Source organism: Haliaeetus leucocephalus, unplaced genomic scaffold (genome assembly GCF_000737465.1).
Source record: "Haliaeetus leucocephalus isolate CR32 unplaced genomic scaffold, Haliaeetus_leucocephalus-4.0 Scaffold730, whole genome shotgun sequence".
In the NCBI taxonomy this organism is placed as follows: domain Eukaryota; kingdom Metazoa; phylum Chordata; class Aves; order Accipitriformes; family Accipitridae; genus Haliaeetus; species Haliaeetus leucocephalus.
Genome location: NW_010973166.1, coordinates 925081 through 937257, shown reverse-complemented (window position 1 = coordinate 937257; position 12177 = coordinate 925081). Strand labels below are relative to the sequence as shown.

Below are 12177 nucleotides of genomic sequence, written 5' to 3'. Positions count from 1 at the left end.
GTAACTGCAGAAAAGTTACATGTTTGAAAAAGCTGTGCCTGACTTCTGCAGATATGAGTGCAAATAGGTTAATGTGTGTGCCCTGATGTAGTGCCGCGTGTCTCTTGACAGTCATTTCTCAGGCTAAGTGTTGTTACTTTGAGACATTATCTGTAGAGGTGTTGGTCCTTGATGTGCCAAGGAATCTTGGTCTGGATGGATCATTTTACATGGAGTTAGAAATGCAGCCAGAGAAGTGTTCACAGAAAGGACTGTCTGCAGCTCACTCTGTGTAGTATTGCGCCCCTTTGCCCTAGTTTGGGAAACAGGGGCTTATTCCAGCAGCATGAGAAATAACCAGAATGAGCCTTAGAGAAGTAACTACGCGGCTCATGTTTGCCAGTAGAAGATTACAGAGCTGTTTCACTTCGCAGAGCTAGTTTTCCATGAGTGGATCACTACTGAGATCTATCACAGACACACAAGCAGGAGCCACAGCCATCCTGCCGCCCTCTCCTGAGAGGGTTGCAGTGGCAGAATGATTTAGATGGGAGGTCTAAATCTGGAGCTCGGATGCTCATGTGATCACAGAGAAGTTCACAGGTGGATTTTTCCCACTACCCAGCCACCTGTAAGGCAGCTGGTTCACCAGGTGCCCTTGCTGTAAAAAAGACGAGCAAATACTTGTAGAGCGAGTATTATGGGAGCACTGAGTGTTGAGAAGGGGACTCCAAGGAGCTGAAGGGACTGATTAAATACAGAATGTGTAGTACTTAGAAGTGGGATCCTTGTCCTGTGCAGCAGCATTAAGCCAGTACCTGCAGGCCATCCTCGTGATACAGCTGTGTTTAACAGAAGCATTACTGATGATATGTGCCAATGTGCATGAGTGTTACAAGCAGGCAAAGAGGGACTGAATAAAATGAGTGAAAATGCAAGAGTGAGTGATGCCTGCTAGGCACATGCATGATGGCCGACTACTGTGCGGGCAATTAAGAGAAGGGCCACAAAGTGGCCTCTACAGGCCACCAGCAGCAGAACGTTGGTCCTGGGAACCGCTGTGCAAGGGAGGTCTACTTGAAGCAAGGGGAGATGCTGCAGGTCAATTAAAAGGGCAGGAGCAAAGCTGTTGTCCCCCTAAAGGGCACCAGGATCAGATAAACCAAGTGCAGCAGTATTTCCTTTGACAGTGCTCCATATCTTTGCCAAAGGAAAGGATTGCAGTATCTGTAGGTTTCTGGTCATTGCAATGACCTGCTTTTGGCAGGAAAGATGTATAGAAGTTTTGAGGATTATAGGAGTTTTGGGGACTTTCTCTGTTTCTTCCCTGTGTGTGGAGGTTACCAAGGCAGCTGCAGCAGGCAAAAGTATTACTGTTCTCCAGGCTGTCAGCTGGCTATTCCCCAGCGGTGCTGGATTCCCCCTTATCTGCTCCGTGGGAGTTGGTTAAACGGATCACCTCTAAAATGTTTAGAGATGCTCACAAGCTCAGACCTTGTCCTGCCTCACCCCCCAGTGGAAGCGAGCAGCAGCACAGCCTGCCTTTCCTCTGCACAGCTGACATCCCTTGCAGGGAAGTGCCAAGCCTTAAAGGCCGCCCTTTCCTTCTCTTCCTTTTCTTCCTACTTTAGAACTAGGGCTAAACACCTTGGTTGCCAGTGTGTGTATGTATGTGCACATGGGTGGTGACTGAAATCCCATAACCAGGACTATGCCATGGGACCCAGCTCCTTCCCTCGTTGCAGAACTACCAGGCTGGCAGCACCCACCAGCCTGCGTAGATGCTGAGTCCTTTTCTGTTTCCCCACTGATTGTGGGGCTCCCACCCCTCCTGCCCCCACCCGGCTGTTCAGTTTGGGGATGGGGAGCAGCTCAGTACATAGGGACTAGTCTGTCCTTCCTGACAAGGTGATGGGCTGAGATGGATCAGACCCCAGGGGCCAGGCCCTAGGGTGTCACGGTGCATCTGGCCCTGTGAAGGGGAAGGGACGACACCCCTCTTCCCGCAACCCCCTGCTCACCCACATGCCAGCCCTTCTCCTTGTGCTCCGCATTTTTCCCTTTCCAAAACAAGCAGAGGCTTCTTCCACGTACAATCCACTTTATATTACAGGCCTGGGCTGCCTTCCCTCCTGCCTCCAGACCAGGACCTGCTGGTGGGCTGCTGCCTTGCTCCTCTCTGAGCAGGATTGACCAGGGACAGTGTGGCAACCATTTTTGGGACAGCTCTTAGAGCATGGGTGAGTCCTTCTTGTCTTTTGGGCTTTCTGGGAGCTTTGTGGTGTCTGTGAGGAGACTGCTCGCTGCCAGAGGACTGTGGGTAGCCGGAGATACCAGGTTCATGGCATCCAAAGGCAAGGGCAAGATGAAAGCAGCAGGTTTCTCTGCAGTAAGGGAGTGCAGTGCATGGAGGTAACGGAGCTGAGCAGCAGCAGGGGCACTGGAGAGGATCTCAGCTGCCATCCGCAGGGATTCAGAAGCAGCCTTTTCCCCCTCAGCAGCGATCACCTATCATGCAGGAGAATAAAGAAGGCTTCTGTGAGGCTGGGAGTAAGGGGGCATGGACTGTTCATTACAGAGGGAGGTTGCCACCATGAAATTCCCAGGGCCAGTGTGATTATAACACTCCTGCTCTCTGAAGATCACAGCATGTACTAGACCTCTTGATGCTCCCAAAAGTTTGGGAGCTCATGACTAACTTGTTTTTACTAGGCCCATCAGGGCTTACAACTGGGCATACCCTTGCTGCAAAAGCATGGGAGAGGGCAGCAGCCAGGCTAGGCTTGTGGGAGGGGTGCTGGACACCAACCTTATCCAGGCACTTGAGCAGCTCAGTGCAAGGGATGGGGACCAGCCTGGGCTGAGCAAGGTGCAGGGTACATACGGCGGTGACAGCCCTGCACTGGGCTCCTAGAGGAGAGTTAAACCCTGAGGAACAGATCCCCATGGGGATCACTGTGGGCCCAGGGATAACCCCAGAGCTCTTTGTGTGCCTGTCTGTTCTACCTGTAGGCCAGGTACCAGGTGCGGCACTTCACTGGGCTGGCCCAGACTCTTGCTGCAGTTTTCCTTGCTAGACACAGCTCTTGAATAGGAATTAAAGGACACATATCTTCCCAGAGCTGTATCCTTGTGTGGCATGTCCCACGGACCTCAAACCAGGGGTGGGAAAGGAAGGAGGGATGCTTTAGAAGGAGATGAGAAGTATTCAGAGTTGGCATACCCGCACTTTGGCCTGTCTCTGGGCCTCTGCTTCCACAGCCAGGGACTGCCGGACTTCAGCAGGCAGCTGCACATTGTTGCTGTGGTAGTAAAGGACAGGAATTAGCTGGGCTCTAGGATCTCCTGACAGCACTGGATGGTCAGTCTGAGGCTTGGAATGGGCTCATCAGTCAGTCTCTGCAGAGCAGTTCACTCATGTTCTTTGCTCCCTAGGTGTCCCTCTGTGTGTCTTACTTTACCATTCCCATCCTTCTTTCCCAGCCTGGTTTTCTAATGACCAGGCTTGCATGATCACTAGGTAGCAGAGAGACCTCTTCTGTCTGTGCCTCTGAGGCTTGAAGTCTAAGCTAAGATCACTCTTTGTGAGACAGCGGAGAATCCACTGGGAGACTGCTCTCAAGACAGGCACAGGAATTTCCTTCTGTTCACAGATCTATTCATTCACTGTTTGACTCTCTCTTCCATGGCCCTCTACATGATGAGCAAGTCCCACCTTTCTGCATGGGCTTCTGAGTGATAAGCCCATCCCTACCAGTGCTAAGACCATGGGACCTTTGATCTAGAGTGGGACACAGAGGGTTTGGTGCCTGCTGCACCTCTTGGGCTACCAGAATTGGGTGAAAACTCTGCCTGCAGCAGCAGTGAAATGGTGATGAGATCCCAGCTAAGGATCCTGCCCTGGATGTCAGTGCAGGAGCAAGCACAGTCTTTGCAGGCAGAAGTTTTACACGAGGCAGAGACTGAAAGGGGCAGGGAAAACAGGAAGGTGAGAGGTGAGGCTCTACCTTCTGCAGAATAGCTGCAGGGAGAGAGCCAGAGGCAAAGCAGGAAGTGGAGCAGGCAACAGTGAGCAGGGCAGGACAGGTACTTGCAAAGGGCCAGGGAAGTCCCTTCTACCAGCATTTCCTACCTACATTTCTGTTCTCTCCACTTTGATCCCCCAGCAGCCTGTGACGGCATCCAAAGCCACCTGTGAAGAGGAAGATTTTTAGACCATGGAGAGAACACCAGTCCTGCCCTAGGCCCCTTACAGGGAGTAAGGCAGTGAAAGGACATTAATTCAAGGCAGTTAACTGCAGGACTGTAAGGCAGATTTATTACTTTTTGTGTGCTATTTTGTGAAGCCCCTCAGAAATAAAATTACTTCCCTCACTTTACTTCCCATTTGTGTTTGCCCCAGGGGTTTAGCATGATTTAACTAGTCCATACTGGTTCAAGTGAGGAACCAGTTCAGTTCCATAGGAAACATTCAGTTCCTGACTGGTATCATCATGTACATGTGTCATGGCTGCAAAGACCTGCTGCTGGAGATCCCATGTATACTGGGTTTATGGCAACTCACTCAGGCTGCAGAATACAATTCTTATGAGAATCTCCTCTCTGGGGTAAGTACTGAAGCTGGGGTATCACAAAGCACTGAGGAAGCTGGTCTAAGTGGTTCCTTCATGCTCCTCAAACCATACTGTCTGCTACTCACCATGGCCACCTGTGGGGCTCACACTGTATATCCTTCCCCTAAAGCGATCAGAGTTAAAAAAAAAAAAAAAAAAAAAAAAAAAAAAAATCCCCATTCTTCTGTGAAGGAGACACACGTTGTTATTGTACCCTTCTGTAAACCGATATCTGTGACTCTGAGGGACTGATCACCTGAGCTTCTCTGTGGAACCTCTGTTCACCCCTTTCTCTGCTGTCTCCCCCCTGTGGAAGCACCTTTATCTCCTGGCTGATGCTCTTCCTCTCCAAGAGAAGTTCAGAGAAGGCTCGATGTGCCAGGAGGCGCTTCGTGGTGGTCTGCACCAGCAGCTGAATGGCACTGGAGATGCTGGTCAGGGTGGTGAGGAGAAGAGAAGCATTCTCCAACCGGTAGTAGCAGACGGCATCTATCTCCAAGGTAACCATGTCTTTGGTCACCACCTAAGCAGAAGATATTAGGGGAGATGGAGCTGGTTCTGACACTCTAAGGTAGCACAGAAAAGCACACAATCAAGAGAATGATAAAGACTAGCTGGATGGTTAAATCTTTGTAGTTTCCACCTCTGCTACTGACTGACCTTGGGCAAACTATATAACCTCTGGATCTCAGTTTCCTGAGCAGCATCTTTGTGTCTGTCTCCTCAGTACAGCTGCTGAGCTATGGACTGTGAGTAGATCGTCATCCTATGCTGTGTTTCCCTGCCCACTGCTGCCTGGTTAATTCCTGTTCTGAGAGCATAGGCTGTGTCCTGAGATGTGTGCTCAGTTATTTTGTCTCCAGAAGGATTTGCTGTATGCCATGGGTGTGAGCCGGGAGATGCTACCAGACAAAGGCAGTCTCACTGACAATGCAGCCGCACAGACACCATGACCCAAAAGAAGAGGGGCTGTGGCTAGGGAGGTTGCAGGTTCAAGGGTTAGAAGCAAGGGTTCAGCCCTTTCTTCCTCCCAGACTTATATAGGAGCAGAGTCCATTCTTACATCATTGTAAGGTCTTTGAGCTCCTGTCCCCGCTGCTTGCACTCCTCCGTGTGTGGGTAAAAAAAACTGGTCCAGTATCTTTAGCCCAGCCACTCCCTATTGGTGTTATGTTATGACTGAAGCATGTCAAATTGAACAGGATTAAAACCAGTAGTTTTAAAAAAGAAGAAAATTCAGTATGGTGAACTTTTGGCCTTCCATTTTCTGAGGTGTTAGGGTTACTTTGAGATGTTTTTTCAAACTTTTATATGCAGGGATGAAGGCTGGAAGCATAAGGTCTAATGTTAAAGAGATCCAAAAATTAATATAGAGAGGAGGTGTCAGCCATACCTGATGGAAGGGGATCTCTAGGGTTTTGAGGCGGAGGTCTATCTTGTGATACGTGTCCAGGCAGGGAAGGAAAAAGAAAAGGCCTGTGGGAGGAAGCAAAAGGCAGCTGGTGATCATCAGAACCACAAAAATTGCCTCTACTGCTCTGGAGAACAGAGGAGAGTCTGGCATCCAGAACTACAAAGGAACAGCAATACATAGACTCAAATTCTGAGGCTGTTTCTGTGATGACAAAAGCTATTAGCAGCTACTGGCCCTTAAGATGAAGGGAACAAATACATCCCATCTCCTGTCTGGCCATGCCTGCTTGGAGGGCACTGGCATGTGAGCTTTGGTGGAGGACGAAGAAGAGGAGCAACATGACTGGGGGGAGCTCAGTAAACAACTTACCAGGCCCTCTAGCTCTGCCAGGAAGGAGATGCCCAAGTCGGAAAACGATGGCTCTCTCATACTCCCGCACTACCTGCAGAGGGAAACAAAAGCTAGGCTGGAGAGGAAGGCGTAGGACTGGGGAAAGGGACCTCACTGGTATGGGAGCATGTCTGTTCTGGGAAAGCCCTGCAATGGGAGGATTTCAGCAGGTGTGAGCTAGTGGCATCACCTGTCACTGAGTCCCTTTACACCTACAGAGAACATGGCCCAGAACTGCTGGCCAGCCTTGTGTGTGAGCAGTGTCGAAGCAGCCCTGTGACAGCCCAAGATTTGGTGAGAGTAGCCCATGTTACAGCTGCCCAGGGTTTCCCAGGATGAGGCCAGCATTCTGCTTCCTTATAGCTTGGCCAAACTTCATCACCTGAGCTAAAATTTTCCATGTTGGTTGTTTGTCTCCGAGGGAACCATGTGTGTGCTCATATGTGTGAGGTCTGAGCTGTAATACTGACACTCTTGCTGAGAACAAGATGCACATGAAATTTCCAGAGAAGTGGTAATCAAAATATGCCTACTTGTAGCCATGCTATAAAACTGAGAAAAGGGGAGGAAGAGGGGAAAATCCGCTATTAATGGGGAGATCAATCTCTCAAAATTTGTAATGCAAAACTTATTTACCCTGCTGCTGCAACGCAGCCATCTCTGGGCTGGGTAGGCTGAGGGTTATGTTTGAATAGACTTGCAATTTATTTTAAAAAAGAGGAACCGAAGCCCCTGCCTGCTGATATTGCAGCAGGAGTATTTGATAGGCAGTGGTTGGACCCTTGTGCAGCCCTCTGCAGCAGCAACATGTGATAAAGCATAAGTCAAAATTAATGATGAGTCAAAGAAGTGTAAATAGGGCTTTAGACCAAAAAAGCTTTATGCTCATGTCTGACACATGCTGAACCAGTGGGTTATATACATTCACATCAGACACCGAATACTAAACCTAGAGAGGCCCCATGACTATTCTCACCTTCATGCAGAACCAGACAGAAATGGGGAAGGTCATTATGACGAACAGGAAAGACAAGATGGTCAGAAGCCACTCACAGATGCCCAGACCCGGAGACTTTACACCTAGGGAGAAATCCAACATGACTGTGTTAAGACGGGACTGCTCCCAAAATACTGATGGCCTGCCAAGTGCCTGCACAGATCAGCTTCAGTGTTGTCCTTTGCCTAGACCCAGTGTATGTGAACCATTTGGCCCCATCTGGAGCTGTGTTAAAGAATACTCCCTGCCCCAGGTGGCCCGGAGCTGCCAGGATGGACTGACAGATTTTGTCTCTGCTTTACTGGCAGAAATTGAGCCATGCTTCTCCATAGTTCCTTGACGACAGAGCAGCCTTTAGCTTGAAGACCTGTGGCTACCAAGCAGTGTTGAAAGGCTTGGAATAGGCAACTTGTTAACTGAGCTGGGATCCCAGAAGCTTATCTGCAAAGATAAGCTAATGGCAAAGAGAAAGATTTTAAATAAGAGGTAGCTTTCAACATGCACAGCCTGAAGTGCCCTTCCCTATCAGAGTATCTCGGGTCCTTTTGGAATAGGATTTTTGTTGCATCCCAGCTCCCTAATGCAGTGGGACCAAGCCACTAGTGCCACTGAAATCTCCCTGTGCTTTACAGCAGTCACAGCAAGCTGCGGGAGGCTGACTGGGGTGGTCACCTTCTACATCTCCCCAAAGCAAGTGTGGGTTATCTTGCTCTGGCTGCCCTTTGTTGTGCTCCTGCCTGAGGGAAAATTTGCAGGTGTGGCATGAAAATAGATAGATTACTTCTGGGTATACCTAGACCCAGAGAGTGGACCATGTTTTCCAGCAGTGAAGTTAGCATCCCCGCAGCCCTCCCATTTTGAATCCCCTCAAGCTCTTTTATCCCTGCCCCTTTGCCTTTGGAGCTGTCTGCAGAGCCACCAGGTCTTGGTGGAGGTTCAGATCCCAAGAACCTGCATGATCACTAGAGCTCCACAGCACCACTCACTAGCTGGGATTCCCATAACTGAGGCAGAAGGAGGCAGCTGTGAAAAATTAATTCCAAGAGAGACAGGAGCAAGTCTGAAGCTTTGTGTCACTCTAATGCAACAGAGCTGCTGGCATGGAAGCAGACAAGTGATGCTGGCTCCTGTAATACACATCCTGTAATACAGCATCTGTGGTGACGCTGGGTCCAAAGAGGCCCAGCCATCTTGCCAAAACACTCACAATGCTCCCTCCTCTTGTGGCAGTCTGGGAATCTGCCTAACTCATGGCCTGCAGAGGAGCTGCTCTTGAGGGTTATCTGGAAGGGGAGCTATGGGTGTGCAACTCAAGCACAGTTCTTTGGGCTGTGAACTGACATTAAGGCTATCTCTGTCCACCTAAAGAAGGACAAGCAAGAAAAGGAAGAGAATAGAACATGAACAGAACTGGTGAGTAGTGAGCTGGAGCATGAAGGATGCTGGGGATGTAACGTCTTGTTGCAAAGTTCATAGCTTTGCTAGACAGTGCTGATCAGCCGGGACTAACTGCAGAAGCTGGCTGGGAGGCTGGAGTCTCCCATATCCTGTCCTGAGGATAACTACATGTCTGTGCAAGGTAGGTGTGATGACACCGTGCAGAGAGCAGAGTCATACTGTGACCCACACATGGTCAAAAAGCCCACAGCTTTCCAGCCCCTTCCCTTCTATAAGCCATACCTTCCTCTTGCTGCTCGCTGTCCAGCAACACCATTGCCTCCATTTCTTCATCAGATATCACATCATCCACATCCACCACTGTGGACGTGTGCACCCTACCATCAGTCCCTGCGGTGCTCTTGATCTCCTTTGCTTTCTCCTGCTTTATGTCTTCCCTTCCTTTGCTGGCTTCTCTGCTGTTCTCCTTCTTCTCTCGTTTCCTCTGTGGAGCTGGGGACTCTCTGGGTCTCCTACGAGACTCCCTGGAAGAGCTCCGAGACCTCTTATCCATCCTCATCTGTGCCAAGGAGCATGCAGCAGCCTGTGGGAGTAGGATGAATTTGTGCTTGAATTTATTGCTGCAGGCAGGAAAACCAGGCAGGGGAGGAGAGAAGGGGAGGTGTCAGATCAAGGAGGCTTGTTTCGAGTTTAACACAGGCTTGTCAGACATAATGGACAGTGAAGTGAGCAAGCTGTTTCCCAGCTGCTCTGCTCTCATCACACGCTGCTGCGGAGATGGGAAGGAAGGTTAGACCTGGACAAGGTGGACTCCAGGAAGACATTGTGTTTGCATCTTCCTGCCTTTGGAAATAAAATACAAGCAGAAGCACTCAGATGATTTTTAGTAGATGATTTCTGCAAAGCTGTTGAAAAGCAACCTAAAAGTAACTGTCAGGCATGTGGCTCCAAAGACTTCAAATGGTGATAGTGGCCCAGAGCAATAGACACCAGGGTGAAAAACCTTTACTGGTGGGATCAGTGGAGAGGGTGTTGCAGAGAATGGCTGGGTGAGTAGCATCTCACACCGGTCTGCTCTCTAGAAACCCTTTGGCTGGCACAGTGGTGGGATACTGGCAGCAGACTCCCTCTCTCTAGGGTCACCTCACATTTTAGCAGGGAGGGAAATTAGCTGGTCCCAGTTCAGCCATGAACTTTCCCAAACGGGTGCAAAGCATAAAGACCATTGCAAGGCTAGAGGTGTTGAATCTGTCTTCTAAATTGCCAAGAGTTTGTGCCTAAATGCCTCTGTAGTTTTCCACAGCAGGAGCACAGCAGAGCAAACATAGGAGCCTTTTCTTTTCATGCCATGCAGCCTGTGGTGACATCTGCAGAAACCCCTGCAAGAAACACTTTTAAAGTGTTTTGAAGACACTTGACTGTATTAAAGAAACCAGCACCTGGCTAGAAGTCATACTACAGCAAGACAAGGCTGGAACATAAAGCGGTGACTTCCCTGTCAACGGGGCAGTGCTGAGCTTGCAGACACCTGGTCTCTGGTGTGGAGGAGCAGCTGGAGGGAGCCAGGAAGCCAGCTGGGGAGGTGCTACTCTTGTTTTTTCACGGATTCCTGTTTTATTGGAGACTTGTGGCCCCACCCGGAGTCACAATATTGCAGGCAGGGAGGGCAGGAGCACCAGCTCCCTGCTTTCTCTGCTCAGTTGTGGTGGGTGCCTCGTCAGCAGGTCACTGGGGAAGCGATGGATGGAGAAGGCAGAGAAGAGTTGGGCAGAAACGGAGTGTGATTAATAAATTCATACAGTGTCTGTATTTGCTTTGGAATTGCTCCAGAAACCTTTTTAACTTTGTGTTTCTCACTTGGCCAGCTTGGGGCAGGGGGAGATTGTCTCCAGCTGCTGAAAGGGCAGGTAATGTTTAAAGCAGCAGCAGCAGCAAACAGCATCTCAGGTCTGGTTTTGGCTGGGCAGCATGGACTCTGGTTGATTTCTTGTCAAAAACACCATGGCATATTTAACATCTACAAACATGCAACTTTCTGCTTTTGTCTGATGTTTGATTTGGCCAGCGGCTCCTGACTCCTCCGTCCCCATGGAATATTTTCAGCTGCTACCTCCAAACAGGGGAGATGCTTCAAGAGTGTGTGCTGATGGGTTTGCAACCTTTGCTGTCCCAAAATCCGCAGCCTGAGCCCCCTTTGTCATATTGAAACATATCCTTGTATGGAAATCAACTGCATTGTTGGGAGGGTTTCTCAAAGGACTGCAAACCCTTAGGAAACGGCCATCACAACCCAGTTTACCATGCTCTTTGGCCTTGGGAAAGCCACTCAGCATCTCCACTGTGGATTTTCCTCTCAGACGGGACTAAAAGATACAAGACTACTCTTAACAATGCTGGTGTTTGGGTTTGAATACTGTCACCTTAAAGGAATTGGTCCTTTTTTGTCCGTGGCTCTTCTGCGATGCCCTAACTTTTCCTGTCAGAAGGGAAACACACCTAACATTTTTACTGAGGAGAAGGCAGGGGCAGCCTGCTGGGGGTGTGCCGGCCCCGGGGCTCTGTCCCACGGGACAGGCCTCCTCCCCGGTGAGGCAGCACCGGGCCCCTCAGGTGCCCGCCCGGCCACCGCCCGCCCCAGCGCGGCGGCGGGGAGGGCGCTGAGGGGAACCGTGGCCCGACCCCTCCGCCCGCGTGGCGGCGCCCCAACGGCCCCGCTACAATACGGGGGGAGGGCGTGGGCGCCGCCCCGCCCTGGCGCCCTGGAAGGGCGGGAAAGGGATCGCGCAGGCGCAGAGAGGGTGGTGGCGTCTCGTGAGTGAGGCGGTGGCGTGGCGCGGTGGGTGCGGGCACCGACGGGGGGGGGCAGCGGCCCCCTGGCGCCTCCTTGGGGAGAAGGGGGTTCCCAGGCTGTGGTTTCGGGGCACAGGAGTCTCTTTAGGGGGCAGTGAGCCTATAGAGCAGAGGGGGGAATCCCTAGGCCCGAGTTTAGGGGCACGGGGGTCACTGTGAGGGCTAGTGAGCCCATGGGGTGTGGGGGTCCTCAGGCAGCAGTTTAAGTGTGCAGGGATCTCTGCAGAGTGGCAGGGTTTGTAGAGGGCAGTCCCTGGGGCAGGGGTGCACAGGATGCCGGGAATGCAATGCTTGTAGGGGCTGTGATCCCATGGGGACGGGCAGTGAATGCTGGAGGAGTCAGCTGGGGATCACGGGTGCTGGAGGGTGGCAGCTCCAGGGGTGCAGGCAAGGAAAGACAGGGGTTGGTAGGTAGCGGCTGTTGGTGAACCTGGCTTGCTGCCCTTTTCCCCCCACCAGCTTTCAGCTGCTAAGTGGTAGAAAGTGTTTTGCCTGCATTTGAGCAGCTGTGGTACGAGTTTTTTTGTGCTTGCTTT

At 50.8% G+C, this 12177-nt stretch overlaps 1 protein-coding gene across 1 annotated transcript; it reads right to left on the bottom strand.

Moving 5' to 3' along the window:
• Positions 1 to 2208: 2208 nt before the first annotated feature.
• On the bottom strand, positions 2209 to 9350 carry NPHS2 (nephrosis 2, idiopathic, steroid-resistant (podocin)). Its single transcript, XM_010580633.1, has 8 exons — positions 9074 to 9350; positions 7373 to 7476; positions 6376 to 6448; positions 5986 to 6068; positions 4912 to 5115; positions 4116 to 4171; positions 3203 to 3281; positions 2209 to 2487 (listed from the first exon to the last, which is right to left on the bottom strand). Exons 1-8 carry the CDS (start codon positions 9348 to 9350, stop codon positions 2209 to 2211), a joined length of 1155 nt encoding a protein of 384 aa, XP_010578935.1.
• Positions 9351 to 12177: the final 2827 nt, after the last annotated feature.

Bases quoted from the DNA above. Each gene is read 5' to 3' on its own strand.
- NPHS2 (XM_010580633.1), bottom strand. From the start codon at position 9,350: ATGAGGATGGATAAGAGGTCTCGGAGCTCTTCCAGGGAGTCTCGTAGG. The intron at 7,477-9,073 runs GTATGGCTTATA...ATTTCTCCCTAG, and splicing joins CAGCGAGCAGCAAGAGGAAG to GTGTAAAGTCTCCGGGTCTG. The intron at 4,172-4,911 runs GTGCTTCCACAG...TCCTCTTCACAG, and splicing joins GCATCAGCCAGGAGATAAAG to GTGGCTTTGGATGCCGTCAC.